This window comes from Mytilus edulis, chromosome 5, assembly GCF_963676685.1.
Source record: "Mytilus edulis chromosome 5, xbMytEdul2.2, whole genome shotgun sequence".
Taxonomy (NCBI): Eukaryota; Metazoa; Mollusca; class Bivalvia; order Mytilida; family Mytilidae; genus Mytilus; species Mytilus edulis.
Window position 1 is genome coordinate 60,698,281 of NC_092348.1, and position 23,050 is coordinate 60,721,330.

At 31.2% G+C, this 23,050-nt stretch overlaps 1 protein-coding gene across 4 annotated transcripts in view; it reads right to left on the reverse strand.

Annotated features, from left to right (window-relative positions):
- Positions 1–1,437: 1,437 nt before the first annotated feature.
- Positions 1,438–23,050, reverse strand: part of LOC139524117 (dixin-like) — a 41,202-nt gene continuing 19,589 nt past the window's right edge. For 2 of the 4 annotated variants that reach the window (XM_071318691.1, XM_071318693.1), the window contains exons 6-17: positions 11,111–11,328; positions 10,196–10,338; positions 9,123–9,203; positions 8,501–8,710; positions 8,030–8,083; positions 7,665–7,811; positions 6,550–6,660; positions 5,680–5,847; positions 5,288–5,372; positions 3,187–3,313; positions 2,568–2,676; positions 1,438–1,754 (exon numbers count right to left, since the gene is read on the reverse strand). In XM_071318691.1, the coding sequence (XP_071174792.1) occupies positions 1,680–1,754; positions 2,568–2,676; positions 3,187–3,313; positions 5,288–5,372; positions 5,680–5,847; positions 6,550–6,660; positions 7,665–7,811; positions 8,030–8,083; positions 8,501–8,710; positions 9,123–9,203; positions 10,196–10,338; positions 11,111–11,328 (1,528 nt within the window). In that variant the 3' untranslated portion in view covers positions 1,438–1,679. Of the gene's footprint in view, positions 1,755–2,567; positions 2,677–3,186; positions 3,314–5,275; positions 5,373–5,679; positions 5,848–6,549; positions 6,661–7,664; positions 7,812–8,029; positions 8,084–8,500; positions 8,711–9,122; positions 9,204–10,195; positions 10,339–11,110; positions 11,329–23,050 lie in introns of all 4 variants that reach the window. The other 2 variants (XM_071318690.1, XM_071318692.1) reach the window with 1 other exon arrangement.

Genomic DNA, 23,050 nt, shown 5'->3' on the forward strand with positions numbered 1-23,050 from the left:
AGTGGGAAACTGTTTCTGAATATTTGAAGGTAGTAAGATTTCTTGATTATGTCAAAAAATGCTACTCATGAAAGCAATCTTTGGATGACATAAATTTTAAAAAATATAAATAAAAAAGTTTCTAATATAAGGCAGTTTGATTTCACTAAATAGTGATATTATATTGTGGATTTCCTTCAACTAGGTACTGCAACATATCCATATAAGCCAATTATTTAAGTGAAAGAAAAAAAACTTGAATAATGACTTGCCAAGTTTTTTGTGGATATTTTCGAAACTTTTTTTTGCCTTTAACATATGAGTTATTTAATTTTTTGCATGGTCTTTAATAGTTTATTGAAGATAAGATATTTCAAAATTGTTAACATTCTGGATTTTTGGTAGATCCTATCTCTTTAGTCAAAAACACCTAAACTTTGGTAAAGCAAATAATCATACATTAAAGATATTCAGTTTAAATCAAACAAACACAAATATGAAATTTTGTGAGTTGCATTTTTAGAGAACCTTGAAAAAGTACTTGAATTTTGAAAGTAAGTTCAGATGAATCTTGAAATTTCCAAAATTCACAAACTTTGACACTGTGCGTAGTTTTCCATTTAAATAAACATACATTTATAATACTTATTACACATTCTGGACCTTTATTGAATATATGTTATGCATTGTAAGCCCATATATTACAACATCATAACTGTTTTAGAGATTCAACTTTCTATCAGATCTTTGCTCTTTGTAAAACTAAACAAAAAAGTTATACTTCCATTAAAATTGCCATATATATATATATGTATATATATATATATATATGTATATATGTATAAGTGTGTGCAATTATCTTTTCAATAATATTGTAAAAATTTGCAGAAAGTCTGTTTGTCTGGGATTAATAAGTTATACGTGTAAAATTGAAGAAGTAAATCAAATATAATTTTGTACTGATAAAATTCTAACACTACTCTCTTGATAAAACACAATACTGCAGATTCATCATTATTTGTTGGATACCAATTTCATGGGTACAGGTAATGTACAACAAATTACAAATTTTATTTAGGTTTTGTTATAAATACAGAGATTGCTAAACCACAAAATCGAATATCCAATTTTCCTTGATCCATGAAAATTGATACCCAAGAAAAAAATGAATCCACTTATATATAGAAATAATATAAATAAGGATTTGTTTTCTAAACCAAATCATAGCTGTCGTTACAGATCACTCATGCACATTCAGTTTTATTACAAAATTATCAGTTTTTCTTACAACTTTTTCAGACATCAAAAGAAATGCTCGCTAATACATGGAAGCCTTCACTTAAGCTCTGAGACAACACTGTTATAATAAATAATTCATAACTGGTCATGCCCAATAAAAAATCACCTTCATATATCACATGACATATAGAGATAATGAATAATTCATAACTGGTTGTATCCAATGAAAATCATCTTTTAATATCACATGACATATTGAGGTGATACAATGATTGCAAAATAAAGTGTTGATATCAGATCTCTGCTGAGTTACATTGCACATAGACCACTTAAAGCCACAATAGGTAACTTGGCCACTTACGGCCATTTAGGCAACTTGGCACATGAGCAGTAAGGCCAATTCTGGCAAGGAAGATTTCAGCACTATAACAAGGAGTATTTGACATTCCTGTAGTGTTTATTCATCCTGTATCTTCTTCCACCCAGGCCACTATCTGTCCCTCCCATCCTGGTACCTTATCATCATCACTCATTACCTACAATAGTAATTACTTATTATATATACAGTTTTAGATTTGGGAAAGAAATTATCAAATGATAATATGTAATATTTAAATTCAATAAGTTATAACAATATATGTATTATTATCAATCTTATTTAATACTGATATGATTCTACAAATAAATTAGATTCAGATTATAGAATGTCACACAACAGCTTCACACTGTGTCTCACTAGGTGAAAGAAACCACTGATCTTTTTGTATCATGTTATTTTCAAGTGTTCTTCTTTTTTTATTATTTATATAAGTATAATTTCCTGAAATGATTCATATATACTAAAAAAATCAAATTTATTTAAAAGAACACAATTTATTATTTGACACTTAGGAAAAGAAGGATGTTGAAAATTAGATAACAAAAATATTGAACTCTAAGGAAAATTTAAGACATGAACTCCCTTATTTCATGGCAAATCTTTGGTGACTTTAAGGTGGTACCTAACACTACAGGGAGATAACTCTGTAAAATCACCTAAACGTTTTAATGACGTTGTGTTGTTAAGGGAATATTAAGCTCCTCAAAGATCAAAATTAGTTCTTGTCAAACTGCTATATAAACAGTGTAATTTTTCTGATAAAATGCTTGGTTCAAATTTTTTGAAAGTTTTATATTTTTGTCAAAGGGTCAAAGAAAATACTTTGCCAAAATTTTATGAAAATTAAACGAGCGAAATTAATTTTAGTGAAAGTGTTGGGTACCACCTTAAGTAATGCATGAAGTATTTGCTACCTTTTGTTATTTCGAACTGTCTTATTTCACTATATGAGTTACAAACAAATCTTTACCTCTTCCTTGACTGTTCCAAACTCTGGATCTAATGCTTTAAACGAGTATCTATAGTTCCCTTTCACACTTATATGATCTTTAAAGTCTTTCAACGTTATTTCTCCTAATCTGAAAAATAAATTATATTAAGACTTTAAATAATGTCCATGAATTACCAGTGCCCTTTGTTTGTTAAGAAATATCCAAGTTAAACATATTAAAACTTTCTTGAATAAGTTTATAACTTTCCAAAGTTCTAACACTGAGCATATCTACAAAATAGAAAATCAAATAAAGATGGATGACTGCTTAACATCCAGGGGAAAATTAATATGCAAATTCAGGACAAGAACATGTTAATGTAATATGAATATGAACCCTGCTTTGACGTATTTGTACTAGACTAACAAGTTGAGATAGAAATTTTAATCTGCTTGTTCACAAGGTTACAGTCCTCAGTAAGTCATATCACCTTAAACAGACACATTATTCTGACTACAAGCTGACAAGTCTTTGCTCTCACTCATTAATGCCATGTGCTTGTGGGAGAAGCAGTAAAAACAAATTTTAAAGTCTCCTGGTTTATCCATCAGGTTCAAAACCTTCAACCTACCACACTAAATTAAATGTAAAGCTTACCTTTTATGAATGGTACACATACTGGGGTTAACTGTCCTATCAGTAAAATATAGCACTTTTGTTGTGGGTTGAGGATTTAACTGCTTGGTTCTTGATGATGGATTGTCTAATTGATTTGGGGAAAAACCTGGAATTGAATTATATTTATAGGTGAACATTATCAATACAGTCTAATAATCAAGCTAAAATTACATGGATACAAAGATCTAAAATAACTTCTTTTTTTTTATAATATAAATCAAAATAAATTACATTTTATTCAGAGATCATCAAAATTTATACTTAGCAAAAAATAATTCAAATCAAGTGAATAGGTTCTCTATTTTTTATCATGATATTTTGAAATATTTTATATGAGTTAAACAGGATTTTTCTCAAAAACATAAAAATTAAAATCCCATTTAAGGAAGTCTGCTGCTCAGTTTCATAATATTTAAATTTCCATAAAACTAGTATATATTAATAGGGGATTAATTGATGAATCAAAAAAGCATAAAATATTTAGCGGTCAATGTGCTTGTTTTTGAGATATTAGCCATTGACATTTTGGGGGGAAAATGTTCTCTCTTGACTTTTCATAGCTTTATCATTGACCAGTTAAAGTTCTCATCAACTATCAAAAAATAAATAAAAATGTATAAAACTTACAAATTGCTTATAATTATAAATGGAAAAGATTTATAAAAAAAAAATATGGGGGTTCATGGGTAAAAAATTTTAAGGCATTGAAATGGATAAAACCAGAGGATTTCGAAAATCTGACAAAAACTCTAAAACATGACAAGCAAACATCCTTTAGTCTAAAATGACAAAATCGCATTAATAAATGCATGCAATAATTTCTGAAATTACAGTAATTCCTAATTCAAATATAATTTAATAAATAAAATCATGTTACAACTGCACATTTTTTCAAGGAGTTGTTTTCTATAAATGAATAGTGTTGAAATTGGCTTTATTAGGAATGAAATTGAAAAAGTTTTGCCAAAATAATTATCAATATTTGAATAACGAAATTAGTTTTATTCAAAATCTGCTGTGCCTTCTACAAAGGTGTTGTGCAAAAAATTCATATTTTGTGCAATACTCATCCTAAAATATTGCTGATTTCCAAAATTCAATAAAAGCCTATCACCTACACTCTTCTGTGGATTAATTTATTTTTGTGCACCAGGGGTATACTTTTTTTTTGTGGAGAATTGATAAAAAATTGTATTTTTGAATTTTTAGATATTTGATATAGTGAGGTTGCCAAAGCCTGCATACAAATGATACAAGCCTATAAACATGATAAATATTTTGTATTTCTTATAAAATTTAAATTCAGTTAGTCATCACTGATGGAATGCCTGATAGTAAATTGGTTTATTCCATATTGGTATCATTTTAGTTGGTATGGGCTTTGCTCATTGTTGAAGGCCGTACGGTGACCTATAATTGTTAATGTTTGTGTCATTTTGGTCTTTTGTGAATAGTTGTCTCATTGGATATCATACCACATCTTCTTTTTTTATATTCTCTATATGAATTGGATTTTGAATAAAAAAGCCTATTCACCTGAGATAGTGTTATTCACCGTGCTTAACGTCACATGCTTTTACATGCAACTTTATTTTAAAAAGTTTCATCTGAAATTTGTTTTGGTATATGTTTGTCAATAAATGCATGTTCTTCTCTCGGAATATCGAATAAAACAATTACTGTCTTTTGTTTCGGTCGTCTGCCTCAGTGAATATAATTTTTTCAAAAGTCAATAAAACCGTATATTTACTTCATCAAAAGGCAGTAATTGTATAATATCACAAATTCTTATAAATCCACAGAATTCAAGAAAAAAATGCATTGGAGATTAAAATTGTAGGGCAAAATATACAAACTCAATTCTAACCAATACCCTCAATGTATATTATCTGGAATATCTCTACATTTATACACATATTTACAGTGCTCCCTACACAATACACCTTATTACAGTGCTCCCTACACAATACACCTTATTACAGTGCTCCCTACACAATACACCTTATAACAGTGCTCCCTACACAATACACCTTATTACAGTGCTCCCTACACAATACACAACACTCACTTGTATTACTACCTGGTATAGATGTGATGGGTGATCGTCGTACATCTCCAGTCGAATCAAAATTTAAACGTCTAGAGGTGACATGTTCATATGTATTCTGAAATAAAATCCATCATTGTTTTAATTAAAACAAATTAAACTGTGAGCTTCTGCTGCTTCTTATGATATCCCTGTTATTATAAATTGGTTTTACAAGTAATTGATGAGTGATGAACGTTAAATGGCATTTCACGCTATTGCTAAATGCTTATTTATTATCATAGTCCGTGTTATTTTGTTTAAAGAAAAATCATACTGTGAAAATAACTTCAAATTTTCTATACATAAAAAAATTATACTGTGGTAACCATGGTAACCATTCCATAAAAGAATGTTTAATAAGATCCATGATACAATGTACTTACTTGGCCATTGGAAACAGTAGACAAATTATTAGGTTGTTGTATTTTATCTAATAACGAACAAACAAAGTGTTCAACCGAGTCTAATTTATGTTGCTGAGGATCTGAGGTTTTGAAATTCAGGCGTAAACTATGTATTGCATCACGGACAACATGAAGATCTTCTCCTGACTGAAATAAAAATTACAAAATTTACAACGTTAACCATGAAATGGCATGTATGGCTTGATTTGATACTAGAAAATTAGGTAAAATATTTTGAAATTTCCAAGTTTAAATGGTAGTTTTATTACTCAACAAGAATATTTTACAAGGACAACATTACATTGTGAAATGAAAAAAAGTCTGCTTTTTAGTAAAATCAACATTGCTGAGCCAGGTCTTATAGTTCTATCATAGCTTAAATAGTCTGCAGTAGTTCTCATTTGTTACTGTATATTTTTACTTTTGTTTGTTAATTGTTTTGTACATTAATCAGGTGAATTTAGGTCACTAGATATCTTTTTAATTGGTGGACAATTGTTCTTTCAGGTTCTTGTACAGCTTTATAGTTGAAGGCAGTGTAGTGATCTGCTAACCTTCTATGTAATTTGGTCTCTGGTGGATAGTTGTCTTATTGGTAGTCATGTCACAGCTTCTGATTTTTATCTTAATGAAGGGTCTGAGCTTGTATTTCTTTAAGTACATTTATTAATTCTTTGACAAAGCTTACAAAATCAGTGATAATTAACATTCCAGTAATACAAATTTGAGCACAGTTTGGTGAATTTCATAACACACTGCACTTTGTACTATTATTTGGGGATGTTCATACTACAATTATTGAAGAGCATGGTTATTTTTAAAATTACACATATTGAGAAAAATACTTACATTTCCTCCAGGAGTAGCCTCCCTTTGTTGGGGATCGCCTGTTTGTAAAATTTTTCCTTCCAACTTGGCCATTCTTTTGTCTTGAGATGCTACTCTTGCAGACAATGTGGCCTGTAAAATAAGGAATCAATTTAAGAAAAAAATCTTTAAATATGCTTTCTTGTAATTGTGTAACTACATGTGTCAAAATATATAAGAAATCACTAAATCATTGCATAAAATAAGTTTTATTCTATTTAATCAGGGCTGCCATTTAGCGTGAGACTCACACATTTAGCGTGAGACTCACACATGTTCATGCCTTTTTGGTGGCATTTTCCTTTAATCCATTGTTTTTTCTCTTGGATCTTTTCAATTTTGGCCAAATCTAACGCATTTGCTTCATGAAAAGTTGGCAGAACCGTTTTATCTATTGTATGAAAAATTATTTGCGATAATGAGATTACACAAGAAATTCAATTTTATCAAATTCTACTGATTAACCATATAGATTGACAATATTATTTCATCAATAAGCTACAAACACATATACCTGTTAAAACAAGGCAAAGTTATAAAGGTTAATCAAAGCAACTTGATTTTCCTATCCCATTTGATGATAGCCAGATTAAAATCACTTCTCTAATTCTTCGTCAATTTATCCCTTTCTGCACCCATTGTATAAAAAAATTTAATCAACGTGTGGTTCGTTTGATCTCAGTACTTCATTGGTTAAAATCCGATTGTGACGTCGAATTTGTTTGCTTTCCTCTGAATTTCCTATTGTGACGGCATGAAAAAAGGCGACCATGCCTGACGACGTCACATAGAAAGAACACATCTTTTTCAGATCATTCGAAAAGAAGGAATAAGTTTGCCTGCATACTGTTAGAAAATCATTAGAGAAACAGATTCCACTACCAAATCTCGTGTAATACGATATTTATCCACTCTCGACAGTTAAATTATCAATTTTAAAGTCCTCGCCGAGGCGGCTTGGACTTTAAATTTGAAAATTTAACTGTCTCGAGTTGATAAATATCGTATTACACTCGATGCAGTGGTGGAATCTATATTTCTACATATATTTTGGTCTTTTGTTATGTTTACAATTATATCTAACATGAAAATCTTACCCCACGTTCTCCAACCAAGCGTAACCTTTCATGAAGGTCAGATATCTGCTGCTTTAATGCTCGTGTTACAGATTCTTTTTCTTGGATTGTCAGTTGGATATTATTTTGCAATTGGTCAACTTTTTGGTCTCTTCTTACAATCTCTTTCTAAAATTAATAGATAAACATGTTTTGTAAATAACTTTGGTCAATTTCTTTCCGCAACTCTTTATCCTTAAAAAAATGAAAATTCTGACTGAGATCAAATATATTTGATAGTTAAAACATTCCGAAAACATGTCTTCCACAATCTAATGTTTTACAAATATTTTTTTTTATCATAATTTATCAAATTTAAATAAACATATATAATCACATATACTTACTCTTAAATCTGATATAGTTTTATCTCTATCATAAACTTTCATCTTTAATTCACCCTGTAAATAAAGTAAAATTTACATTACTATTAGAAGTCAAATTCATCAACATAAATTTTGGGAATTACCTCCCTTATACTACAAAAAAGACTTCATTTGTTGAGTTTCTTTTGTTACTATTCTGACATTGGACTCAGACGTCTTTTGTAATTGAGATTTACTGTGCGTATTGCTGTGTGTTTGTTAAATCTACATTGGCTAGAGGTATAAGGGGGGAGTTCTATACTTTCAAATCTTGTATTTTATTTTTATTAATCTATAATAACTCAAGTCAAAATTATACACAAGTTTCTATCATTAAAAGATATTTTTGAAATGTGTAAAATATGTCAGTGCACACATGTACGGTATATACTGGGATTTGCAAAAGCAAAACAATTATTTCAATCTTAAAAACTTAAACTTTGATAATCATACCTTTTCAGATTCTAAAGACTGTTTTTCAAAGTCTCTGCGTAGAAGTTCAGCCCTTAATTGAGACAGCTGTTCCTCTTGGTCCGCCATTCTTTGTTGTAGACCTGACTTTTTACCCTGTAAATGCATGCAGTCATTCTTGGTCCGAGACAAATCTTCACGTAAATCTGAACACACTTCCTGTGTCTGTATCAATTGACTTTCAAGTATCACCTAAAAAATATTATTATTTATTTTAAAATTTTAACAAGAAATAGATAATTGTATACATTTATTACTTTTATTTTATATTCAAAATAATAGAAAAGTTCAATTAATTTATTTTTCAAGTATACAAATTTTTGAGGATTGAGAAAAAGCTTATATTTGATTTCTTGCTTTTTCTAGCCTGTCTACAAACATAAAGCTTTCTTACTTTGCAGAACATACCCACGAATAACAGTAAACCATATTAATAAAACAATAAAAACATTATCTAATGATCAGTTGAAAATCATTCATGTATCCTAGTTTAAGTTTTGCTTCTTACCATTTGTTCAGCAGGAGAAGAACCAGATATAACCTGTTTAGGACTTACCATTTGTTCAGCAGGAGAAGAACCAGATATAACCTGTTTAGGACTTACCATTTGTTCAGCAGGAGAAGAACCAGATATAACCTGTTTAGGACTATCTTCAGCACCATCTGGTGGTTCCCCACACAGTAACTACAATAAAAGATTAAAAAATTAATAATAAAATATGTTATATTGAACTTGAAGGGAACAGAACATAAAGTACTAGTCGCAATAGTATAAATGACTGAAGATTCAAAAATTTCCCAGCAGTACCTCAAAAAATTGCCTCATCTTCTCTAAAAATCTAACTGAAGTCTTACACCCCTTATTACTCTTCAACATAATCCTTTTGTATTTGTGCTAGCTTCTGATCCTTCTTTGAATTGCAAAGCTAATTAAACTGAAATTTTCACTTATAGTTACCCTTTTCTGAGCCCTTCCCTAAAACACTTTGAAACCAGAGTAGTATTTTACTCATTTTATTGCCTTTTGAGTTGACTCAAAATCACACACTGTGTATTTTCTTAATTTGAAATAAATTGGAATTGGAATGCCCCAGCCTGCAAAATGATGGTAGGAATTTTATATTCCACTAAAGCAAGTGATTTCATATTGATACAACAAAATCATTGAAAATATATAATTTCATCTTAGTTTTTAAATAAACCATCTGTTTAATCAATATGCATGTAGTAAATAATGACTATAGTTTGACTTATTTTGTTTCAAAAACTTATTTGATAAGTATCATACCACAACATTTGCCATGTTGATAAATGATACATTGTACTACCATTTACGTTAAATACTTATGTATACTGGTATCTTTGACGCATGAAAACAAACAGCTTTCAAAATTAAACATATATCTTTGATTGGTAAGTTAACTACTGTTGATTCATTTATTTTTGTAGGTACCATTAACCAATTTTTCGTGCAGTGAGGAAACTTGTATTTTCCTGGAGAATTGATGTAGTGGTTTTGCCAATGTCTCCATATAGGCCTATATAGAATTTGTAATTTGTTGAACATCTAAAATTCATGGTTCACTGGTCCAGACCAAACCCCAGAAAATTAGTATCCAAAGAACAATAATAAATCCATAGTATCAAAATTCTCCCAGCTATAATGATAAGACTAACCAAATCTTGTAATTTTAGGAGTTCTCGTCTTGTATTTGACATGGCATCAGAGAGTTCCATATACTCCTGTAGCAGATCTTCGTATTGAGCTCTGTCTACTGTGTTACTCCCACTATCTTCTAACTCTGTACCACTGTCTTTGGCTATTAAAAATAAGACAAATTTATAATGACCATACACATTTGAAATTCTTTACCCCAACAATTGATTGACATCTTTGACCACGATAAAGATTGCAATTTATTAATATAACAGTTTCTCATGGATGTAGATATTTATATCATTAAACAATACACATGATACAGTCAAGACATTTATTTACAAATACAAATTTTATCAAATTATATGAAAAGCAATGTACAGGCATGGTTCCAGGATTTGATGAACCTACACATATACGAAGACGAGGGCGATTTGTAACGACCTTGACTACCCATTAGGCTACACATATACCCAACATTTCTTTTTTTTATATATACTGGTGACATAAACTACAATCTAATGCTACCTTCAAAGAAATTCACTATTAAATGTATTGTTTTTCCTCTAAACAGACGTTGTCATATCGGGGCCTTTTATAGCTGACTATGGGGTATGGGCTTTGCTCATTGTTGAAGGCTGTACGGTGACCTATAGTTGTTATTGTCTGTGTAATTTTTGTCTCTTGTAGACAGTTGTCTCATTGGCAATCATACCACATCTTCTTTTTTATACTTAAGGAATTATTAGTCAACAAATTATGCTGTTATGCAGTTTTCAGCGAAAGAAACCACGATCAATCATAGTAAAATCATGAAACACATACCAGTAATTCAAAAAGAACATCATTTGAATCCACATATATAAGTTCAAACAGAATTTATTTAGCAACAACATACTTTAAACATTACTACAAAAACATAGAAATAAACTCACCATAGACCTGGTCAGATGATTTACTTTTAGAGAGGCGACTATCTTTTGGACTAGATGTATCAGTTATGCCAGGACTAAATCTCGACGAGGACTGTGGACTTTTGTCAGCACTGGCCCCATCTCCATCATCTCGACTCAAAACTCTAGTCCTATCACAGTTAAAGCTTTGATCTGAGTCACTCAAGTGCTCTGAACTACTTCCCTCATGGTATGTACGCCTGAAATGATATCAAAATATTCTTTTGACTCAAAATATATCTAGAGGACTTTCTTCTATGTCAATCTCCATCTGATATCGGTCAGTGAACTGTACCTTGTCCAAACAACTAGCCAACCATTCAGGTTAACAACAATGTTGTTGAAAACTTGCCAATCTAAACTTTTTAATACACATACTTTAAGAATGATCTCATCGCCAATATATTTGTAAGATTGTTTTACTTTAATACTGTGGATTTATCTATTTTTTCATGGATAAAGAATTTGTTTTTTTCGAGAATACTTGGATTTCTATTTGTTCCTGAGTCTGCTTACCGGCCAATCAAAAGTGTGTACTTCGTTGAACATATATCATAAAATCGTGGATCACCTCAACCCACGAAATCAATGAAAATTGGAAAAGAAAATAATGAATCTACAGTAGTCAAAACAATTTTGTTTCCTTACCTAGACCAGATCAACCAATGTGTTGGTGCAGTATAACTAATATTGTTCCCCATTTTTTATTTTATGTATAATCCAACTTTAACCACTAAACAGAATAGTATACCTTTTGAGAAAAAATTGTATTTCTGTAATTCTTGCAAGTAATTGTATTTCTGTAATTCTTGCAAGTTTAATCCATATGCATATAAAAATCATGCAATTTATAACACTACTATTCTATAACTAAAGATCAAAACATCTTTAATTCTAAATTTTTAATCACTTTTTACTGGCAAGAATACAGCTACCATAACACATGAACAATCATAAGTACTTTTTCAAGACTACATTTTTTAACAAGAAAGACTTATGCTTTCAAAACTTAATTCCTGTTTAACCTAACCTCCTTTTCAATATGTATAACTTTAAGTTTTGCCACCTTTTGCTAACTTGAAAGTTCATTTTCCAAATGTAGGCATATTTCTGAACAATGACATCTGTTCCCACATGTACAACAAAAGTCAACAATTCATAGCCATAATTATACCTGAAATTACATTCCATTCTAATACGATTAACAATATAAATTTACAAGTTATTTTTTCCACACGATAACTGTATTAAAACGGCAAATACTTACATTCGCAAGAAATACCCATGGGAAAACATTTTAGTAAAACTTTATAATAAGTACATAAAATTAACATTTGACAGGTGTATATTTTACCTGCTACAGACACCTATGACTCAAGTACATACTACCACCCTGCATCCCTGTGACATGAAAATTATTATTTACATTGTGTTCCACATGACTGATCACAAATGTAAACAATGTTTCCCCAATGGCACAGTAACTGTGACAATGAGATGCCTTAATCTCTTTATGACTGATCTGTCTACTTTTCCATGTAAATCTATTATCAAAGTTAATGTTGTATTAAATATACTAAAGGTTAATTTCCTAAGATATTGTAAAAAGCTTCAAGCTGCATTACACAGCATATACATTGTATAAGTTAGAGAGGTGAAACTCAATGTCAAAATGTTATCAATTATATAAACTTGTGTTTCCTACTGAAACTTGAAAAGAAAAATGTTACCCAAGAATCTTTCCAGGATCTTTTTTGTTCATTTTGGTAAGATAATGAAAAACAGTTTACTTAACATCAAATTTTCAGGATAGCGTAAATTTTCAATAAGCTTTTATACAAACTTTAGCATGAGCATAAAATTATATATTTTTGAAACCACAATTTTTCCCAATAGGCTTGCATACAAACTTTTTCATAATCACAAGTTTTTCCTATATCCAGCAAAAATGATACATTTTGCATCCATAAAAGTAACTAAATCCATATAAACAATTTTCAACATCAAATAATGAAGTAGCAAATCTGTATTTAATATACAGTGTAAATTGTATCATTAAGTACATCAACTCCTATACATGTCTTAATACAAAGAGTTTAAAGTTTTACATGTAATGGTACATTGTTTCATAAAGGTGCAATAATACAATCAATACATTTAAGTATACACAGTTATAAGTATACACAATTATATATACAATCAGCAGAAACACACTTTATATATATACCGATCAAAAACGAAGTCTGAATATACCATATCATCTCTTCTTCTCATCTTCATGAATATATTTAACAATCCAGGACACACAAATCCAAAACAACTCATATCTTCCACAAACTTTACTAATTATGCAATTTCATAGACACAAAAGAATTTCTAAAAATTCCTTGATTATCACAAGATAAGCCACTCTGCCAAAAATTTCTCCATCCTAAAACAGATTGTAGAACCTGTGATAAAGATCTGATACATGTAATAATACATTAATTAACCAATTAGTAAATGTGGTTAAGCCTTACCAAATTCTACACATGTATCGGTCTATGCTGTGCATCCCTTCATCTTTGTCCAGTTAATCTGATTAAAGATATCATGTCCACTCCAGGGAGTCCAGAGATAATACACTTAGCCAAGGGGATCTTGATGTGGAACTTTATCAAGCATTAAATAGCTATACAAAAGATCTCCCTTTCAGTTAAATATGCTACACCCCTCAGCTAGCTTAATGAACTCTTCTACCGACTGATCGAGCCAGCCCAACAAAGTTTTCAAGGGGTGTTAAGTTTAATGAATGGATAAAAATATCTATTTGTATCAGAATCAACACTGGGACACACTAATCCTATTTAGATATGAGGTTACCCTATTCAGAAATCAATTATCCCAACAACATCAAAATATTGGATTGTTATTCCAATATTTTTCCACTTTTCATAATCAAATAAATCCTTAAACTATATCTGGTTTCAATAGTATATCAGCCATTAAATAAAACACAAAAATGATTATTACTTTATCATCAAATAATAGTCTTAGTTATTCAATAAATATTTGCATAACTTTCTAGTTACAAATCAATTTTCGTATGAAACATACCTCATCATATATGACCCAATTTTTTAATGATGTAATTTAGTTTGTTCTGTTATCAAATTAATTTACAATTTTATTTTAATTCTAATTTGGAAAAAAATTACTGATAAAAATGAAGGTTGCACATTTAATGTTTCTTTCAAGAAATAAAATGTTTGTGAACTGTTTTTTTAATGAAATAAATAAATGTCAACATATCTCTTCTTAATGAGTGTTATGACTTCACATACTTAGGATAAATAATATTCATGGGATACCAATTTCCCTGGATTTCTTGGGTGTAGGTTGTAAACCATGAATTTGAATATCAAACGAAATACCAATTTTCTATAGACTATAAAGTATGTAGACTTTTGGAAAATGAAAAAATTAAAAAGCCATAAATGCTCATCTTTTTTTTTTATACCAAATTTACTAATTATGAATCCACATTATTTAAGGAAAAATTGTTGTCTCTTTGACACTAACCCATTTCAATTCTCAATTTTACATAATGCACTGGTGGGGGGTGTAGGAGGGGTCCTGGGCCCGGTTGTTCAAAAGGCTGGATAAAGTTATCCACAGGATAAAGTCTGTATCCACTGGATAACTTTTGTCCGCTGGACAAATCCGGTTGTTCAAAAATTGTCCAGTGGATAAAATAGCTTAACCACGGACAAAATTTGTCCAGTGTCTGGGGGTTCGGATAAGTTCTTATCCAGTGGCTAAATATGGCTGCCCATGTGTTGTATGATGTGTAGTAGACATATAAACCACGCATAAATAGTGAATTTCACGGTGAACCATATAGAATTTCAGGCTAGGTAAACAGGTAAAGATTTTCTGAATAGAAGTTTAAACAATTTTTCTTTATGATGATTTGAAAAGACCTACCCAGAGAAATTATGCCATTCTGGACAGTTGCCACACAGATTGAAATTACTCTTAGATGTTTTTTTACAGTTGCATTGCTTGTTATTGTGTATTTAATATTGAAGTGAAAAAAAATCAGTTCGGACAAATTTTAAGAACGCCTTTTACTTATTATTACATGACGTCACAAAAGTTCTGACGTAAGAGATGCTCGGCCAACGCACCTGTTGATGAACAATACGATACAAGGTGTTTTTCATATCGCATACATTTTCTAACTGCGATTCGGAAAGCACATTAGAATAATCAGAAATACTGGTCAGTTCTCTTAAATTAAAGGACAATGTAGGATAAGCATCAGAGAACGACCCCCTTATTTCGTTCAAATTAAAAGTGAATTGCAATTATTATAAAACTAATATTTAAAAAAAAGATTAAAAATCCTGTATTTTTGTAAACATCAATAGATTTTCCAACTCCTGCTGATATTATTCATGCTCTGTTGCTGTAAACACCTCAATATTCGCGAAAGGCAGAAAAATTGCAGTTTCAAAACCTTTTTCTGCATTTTAAACTATGAGCGTACCTACGGCCCACGATCATATTTATACCAGACATTTCTTGAACATAAATGTTGATGCAGTTCAAATATTTTAGTGGGCCGGGATCTCCTGTAGTTGGTGATCGCAATACTGGTATACCAGTATTGTCCACAATACTGGTATACAAATTTTGTACCAGTGTTGTAACTTTTTTTTTTAAAACAGCAATACACGAGAAAACTATCGCGTCATTACGAGATCAGTAGTTTATTATCTCTTTAGTACGAGATAAAAATTAAACCGTTGGTTTTCCCGTTTGAATGGTTTTAAACTATTAATTTAGGGCCCTTTATAGCTTATAGTTCGGTGTGAGCCAATGATCCGTGTTGAAAGCCGTACATTGACCTATAATTGTTTACTTTTATAAATTGTTATTTGGATGGAGAGTTGTCTCATTGGCACTCACACCACATCTTCCTATATCTATAAGAGGAGAAAGAAATGCATAAATAAAAGAGTAAAAAAACCAACCCAGTAATATTTACAAATGGTTAAAAACAAGTTTAATTTGGATAGTCCATGTATTTCTCTGATTAGCAAATGGAGACCCAATGTAAACAATGATATGATAATATTTTGAAAATAATCACCACATTTTTCCTATGGTAAGTTCTGGACAAGCATATTTTACAACCGTAAACCAAAACTTTTAAATACGCATTTTTTTCGTGTTTTAGAATAGTCAGTCGCAATCCATTGACGCACAGCATATGTCTTTCACACAGAAAAATCCAAAGATAACCTTTAAGATTGATAGAGATTTTTAATTGTATAAATTGTTATTTTCTGCTAGCTGAAACAATGCTGGCCCTAACATTTTCGTATCAACGCAAATTTATTTTTACTGTTTGAAAAATTATTGATTTGCTTTTTACATGCAATATTCGTTTGTTTTTTTTGACAAAATAATATCTGATCAATGAATAAATTTTATTTTTATTTATTTGAATATTTTAACAAGTCATTTTAATACTGCAATTAAAGAGAAGGTATTATTGATTGAATGTTGATTTAACCATCCAGTGGCACATACTTCATGAATATTTTTGACAAAAGGTGATATAAAATAAATATAAGTTTCTCCCTGCTCCCGCCCGCTCTTCTCCTTTCTCCCGCCTCTATTCTCCCTCTCTTTTCTCTATCCATTACCCTTTCAGACATACATTTCATTAAAATCCATTAAACATTCAGGAAGAGTTTCGCTTAGAAGATTAGTAATGCCATATATTAAAGTAAAGAGTATCTCCCCTGTAACATTTAGAACTTTCTCGTGTAAATATTTCTTCAATATCCATCCAGTTGTTCAGGAGGAGATGCGCTTAACAGAAATACATTGATAGACAGATAGGGTGCAATATATATGCCTGCAACGTGATCAAACGCATACACATTCCCATCTAGGAGGGACATTTCAAAGTAACCTCCCATATTTTCGAATTTTGACAAATTTTAATCGGGAATAGTCCTGTCAAGGACTCGTGAATGTGTGACCCCAGCTTAACTCTGATGCACGCCGTTTCCCGATGATTTTTTTTACTATAAACGCAGCATAATGTGTAAAAATACGGGGAATTTTTGTGACACTTTCAGTGCAATTTCGCAAGAAACAAATTCGTTTTAAAATGTATGCCGAAAAACGCTGCTTGCAAAAAATAAAAATAAAATTCTTTTGGAAAATAATACAGGATAGAATTTATCGAATACAAGCAGTCGTCGAAAATCAGGCAGTAAATGATTTTTGGAATGGAAATAACAACGAAGAAGTATAAAAATTGTCCTTGAACTTGGTTATTTTGGCGCACAACTTTCCCTATATGTCCCAAGTGTAACAAGTTTTGGAAATATATTATTGGCATGATTGGACTGTACAGAAAATATGGTCGCGGAAGCTTGTAAGAATAGATTGCCAATACTGTTAACATATAAGCGCAGTTTAGACAGGACAGCAACATCAGAATGAGGAAAAAGTTTACAAAGGCCTGTCATTTTGGGATGTCAACACTTAATGCGCACCCGTTGGGACAAACTAAAATTAGATCATTCAGACCCTGTTACATAATTTTTCTTTCAATTCCGTATTTTAAAAATTATTTCTTGAAATTTACAATCACACGATTCATTAAATAAAACCCAGTGTTCAAGAATAAAGGAATAATCGGAATTTTGATTAAGGTAAACCCAGAAAAGCGCTCAAAACGCCAAAAAAATATGAAGAGATATGTTTGTTTGCTTATATTTCTTCAAACGCAGAATCAAACAGAAAACACTTACATTTAAATATCATTTTGGTACACGTTAATTTACACTTGGGTGTACAGGAATGGGTGTGTTTTGTTGTTGAGTTGGACATGATGTACAGTTGATATTTCCCAACTATATTCCACTATGAACTGCTTATTCAAAAATAAATGTTGTCACCAAATGCTTTGTAAAATAGAACACAATCATAAACGCTTATTATATATTTTGGTCCCTCGACAAAATGCCGCGAACGTACTGTTTTACCCGTGTCCATTTGACCACCTGTCCCTCACGTAATCGGTATATAGGATGTAGCTTTGGGTTTATACAACTTATTTCGAAGTGCTACATTTTCTTTATGTCAACTTAAAAAATATATATATATACCAAAAGTGCGCATTTTCAATCAATATAAAAAAGAAGATGTGGTATGATTGCCAATGAGACAACTATCAACAAAAGACCAAAATGACACAGACATTAACAACTATAGGTCTTCAACAATGAGCAAAGCCCATACCGCATAGTCAGCTATAAAAGGCCCCGATGAGACAATGTAAAACAATTCAAACGAGAAAACTAACGGCCTTATTTATGTAAAAAAAATGAACGAAAAACAAATATGTAACACATAAACAAACGACAACCACTGAATTACAGCCTGACTTGGGATAGGCACATACATAAATAATGTAGCGGGGTTAAACATGTTAGCGGGATCCCAACCCGCCCCCTAACCTGGGACAGTGGTATAACAGTACCTTTTATAAACAAGACTTTTTTTAAATGACAGTTTGCTAAATTTGGCATTTTGAAAATATATAAAGACACGCAGAGCACATAGTCCGACTTCCTCCTACAGTGTACAATTTCAAGGTGGACATTTTATAATGTACCGAGTGTTTAACTTAGAGGATGCATGTATGTTCTCAGATTTTTTTCACGAATGACAAAATGTTGAACTTACATTTAATACAGTTTGCAAGGTTTGTCTGCAACTATGCACACTACCCAAACGTTTACATCATGCAGAGAATATACTATATTAAAAACATGTATTATTTATCTTTCACTTTCACAACTGATGGAATGTTTTTATTAGTAACCTTTTTTGATGGCTGCATTAGAAATGCGTCTTTTAGACACAACAGTTTCAAATTGTATTGTATCGTCCTGAACATGCCTGAAATATTTGCCACTGGACATTTGCAACCTCAAATCAAATCAATCAATTCAAATTGTACTTGAAAATCACTGATCACTCAATAACATTTTGAAGTAGAATGTGCACCCTGTTAGTTGGAAATAAAACTAAATCAGTAAAATTAATAGGAAATTTACGAAACCAGACAGGGAAAACAAAAAATAACAAACACCATTCAGATCCCGTTACATGTTTTTTCAATACCTCTCAGATAAAAGCTTGTTACTCTATATTAAGTAATGTCATCCTTTTTCTGCCAAATTGTATGCATATCGGTTAACTTTGAAGCAATTTATCTATAAAAAAAACAAGGATGGTGACATGTGTCTCTATACATTCACGGGCTCACAAAAAAAACCTTGAAATTGTTAGTTTTTAGTCTTTCTCCATATATAAGAGATCGTAATGAATTAGTGACGAGGTTCGTAATATTTTTTTCGTTAGTATGCCATTTCGGGGAATTTTCTGCAACTGTCATAGAAGTGAAAGGTTTGACTAGCCATAAAACCAGGTCCAATCCAACATTTTCTACATAAGAAAATGCCTGTACCAATTCGTAATATAACAGTTGTTATTCATTTGTTTGATTTTGCAGTTAAATTAAGGACTTTCCGTTTCACTATTTCCTCGGGGTCGTTTTTTTGTTTGTTTTTTTTTTACTTTTTATTAGCACTTTCTTGAATCTTTTGATTAACTCATTTATTAGATAATTGTTTTCTTGCTAAATTTTAATAATTTTAATATACATTTTTGTCTCCTTTTTACCCCCTTTTCTCCTTTCTCCCGCCCCCTTCTCTCCCATGCTCCCAATACCCTGTCCAGGCCCTCATTAATATACAGTTTTGTAAATCATTTTCGCCATCAATGATAATCGTTGCCATAAATGTTAATTTGGCATGCCATACTTGATAGAAATGCGGACGTGAAAGAAAGCACCTTTCTTAAAAGCGTCAATGAAGATGAATCCGGGGATGAATCGCCTAGTTTACATTCAAGGGCGAAGACCTTGTCATTTATAAAACAAAATACATGTTTCTGAAGGTAAAGATGTACTAAAATTAACATCACTCAATATCCATCTTTTGAGTAAAGAATATTTATGCAAAATGTGGTCCTGTTAAGAAACCACCATTCCTCGGAGATCACATTCTAAACAAAGTTTTGCAGTTTTTACGCTACAAAAGACATGTTCATGCTTTGACATTATTAACGTCTGTGTCACAGGGTTCTTAATATTGAAATTTAGTAAAAAAAGAAAAGGAACTGTTTTAGTATGAACAACTTCATTCACATTCCTAAATTTCTTTGAAGTTTGTCACAGCTCCTTCTGATTTTGGTCCAAATTCGACGGTCTGCTAAAATGTCACTTTTAATCCATGAATATTAGAAACGAGAATATCCTGAAATATGTTTAATTTTAGTGCTAGCATGAAGATAAGTCTGTCGAAGGATCCCAGTGAATACCGGAAATCCTCTCCGGTCTGCAGTTCGTTTAAAATTTCGATCACTCAATGAAAACTACAAGTAGATCCTATAGTAGGACGAATTTTTTTAACTGTTATTTAAATGTTTGACTCTGAGCGTACCTATGTCACACTTAAATATTTGAACTGCATCAACATATATAATATCATTCAATGAATTTCTGGTATCATCGTGGGCCGTAGGTACGCTCATAGTTTAATATACAGAAAAAGGTACATTAATGGAAAATGCCATTTTCTGACTTTTCGCGAATCTTGATGTACTTTCTGAAACAGAGCTTGAATAATATCATTAAGAGTTCTCTGGTTATGGGAGTTGTCCTCCGGATAGCATTTTGTCCAGTGGATAGCTGGACAATCCTTAACCAGTTTTTGAACAACACAATTTAACCTCTGGATAGCAATCCACTGGATAAACATTTATCCAATGGACAAGCTTATCCAGTGGATAACTTTATCCAGCCTTTTGAACAACCGGGCCCTGATCCCTAAATCCCGGGCTTAAAAACATGAAATCCTGAGGTCCCGAATTTAAATAAATTTAAATTCCGACATCCCAATATTCGAAAAAAAGAATTCCCGGATCCCAAAAGGGTCAATCCCTAAATCCTGAGCTTAAAAACACCTGATCCTGAAGTCCCGATAAAGGTCCTATCCCCCCTCACTGGTTCCTTTTTCACAGTAGTACCAAATGGAAGAGATATTCTTGAATACCATTTCCATTGGAACTTTTTTACACCATTAGTTTCCACTGAAATAAAGGGTATAGAATATGTGTTCCAATGCAAACAGATATTATAGCATTGTTTACAACAGTTTCCAGAGGTTCCTCTTTTACAATGTGGGTGGAAAAAATGTACAATGACAGTGTTTCTAAATTCAGTTCAACCCATTGGTATAGTATAAAGCAGGATTCTTATTTATACCAATTTAAAATATATCTTGTCCCGAGAAAAAATAAAAGATTACCTTAATCAATTACATGAATTTAAACTGGTGTTTTTTACTCAAAAATTTAATCTAAAAAATTCAATTATATCAAAAATAGTTTTTGTCTATATATACATGATCGTAACATGTACATTTATGACAGACACAAAAAAATGACACATAATTTCTCAATTATTTTAATCCTCTCTGTGTAAGCCTTGTTTCAAGGGACATTTGTCAAATTTCATACACATGGATTTGATAGAACCCTATTGAAGAATTAGATGTAATTGTGATAATATTGAGCAATCAACCGAGTTCTTGTAGCATGCATGTGATGCAATACAGAAAATTGCACATATGTATGCACTACTTAATAAACTAAATTGTAACAAACCTTGTGTAGGCTACAACAAACCACATTTCCTTTCAACCATCACACCATTGATAACTCCCATAATTAGCATGATAAATTATATAATGTACATATCAACCCTTCTCTGTATACAAACTTGAACTCTGACCTTAACATAAATGTCATTTTGTTTGTCATTTGAAGACAAAAAGAGAATCAATCACATTTGTCAATCTTTGCCTATCAAGTCATCAAAACAAATTCAATTCAACACATAAATCCAACACATGGATAAATCATTACTATCAGTCTAAGAATCTGATTTGAAGTTAATTACCAAGACATTTTCATAGCATTATGGTCAGCTTAAATAAATGTTGAAGTCCACATATCAAAACATCTCATTTTTTTATTATTCTGGATGCACATATTTTTTGTCATGTTCCATGGTATTTATATGCATCTTGTAAATTTTAATCATCAACACTTTAGACTTTTCTTTCAGAAATTGGAAAAAATCCAATTTTATTTCAGCATACAATGAAAATTATGTCAATTATATGCAATCTGTTGCAGTATTAATAAAACTGATACATTCCTTCAATAATTGACAATTTGAATATCGGTACATTTGCAAATCGAACAAGTCAGATGTAAAATTGTAGATTTATATTCATGGAAACTAAGTGGTCAAAGAACACATTCTCCTAATATATCAAACACTACCAGTCCGCACCGAAATCTTATCCGACAACTAAGTTGAAGTCCAATATTCCGATATTTTTCTAACAAGTCGAAGCAAAGTTTTTTCAAACAATTGTTTTATTAGACTAGTGGCTAAATGTACAGTACACTACAATGTCTCTCTCTATTTTACTTTTTCTTTTCGCCTGTCTTATAAACATCACCCGAGACAGATATGCATGCATGGTAAGAATGTTTTTCATCTTCCTGTCTGATAAATTTCCTAATTTCATATCAAATATCAAAGACATTGTGTACATATGATGTTAATGAAGTATGTCTGTGACATGGTCAGGTGAATGGGTCAGTTGAGAGGATAAACACATTAGACATGCTACCTAAATTAATTAGGAGAGAACCACTATCTGGGAGCATTCATCTGTAAATATTCCATCATCTTTCAGTTAATTAAATCTC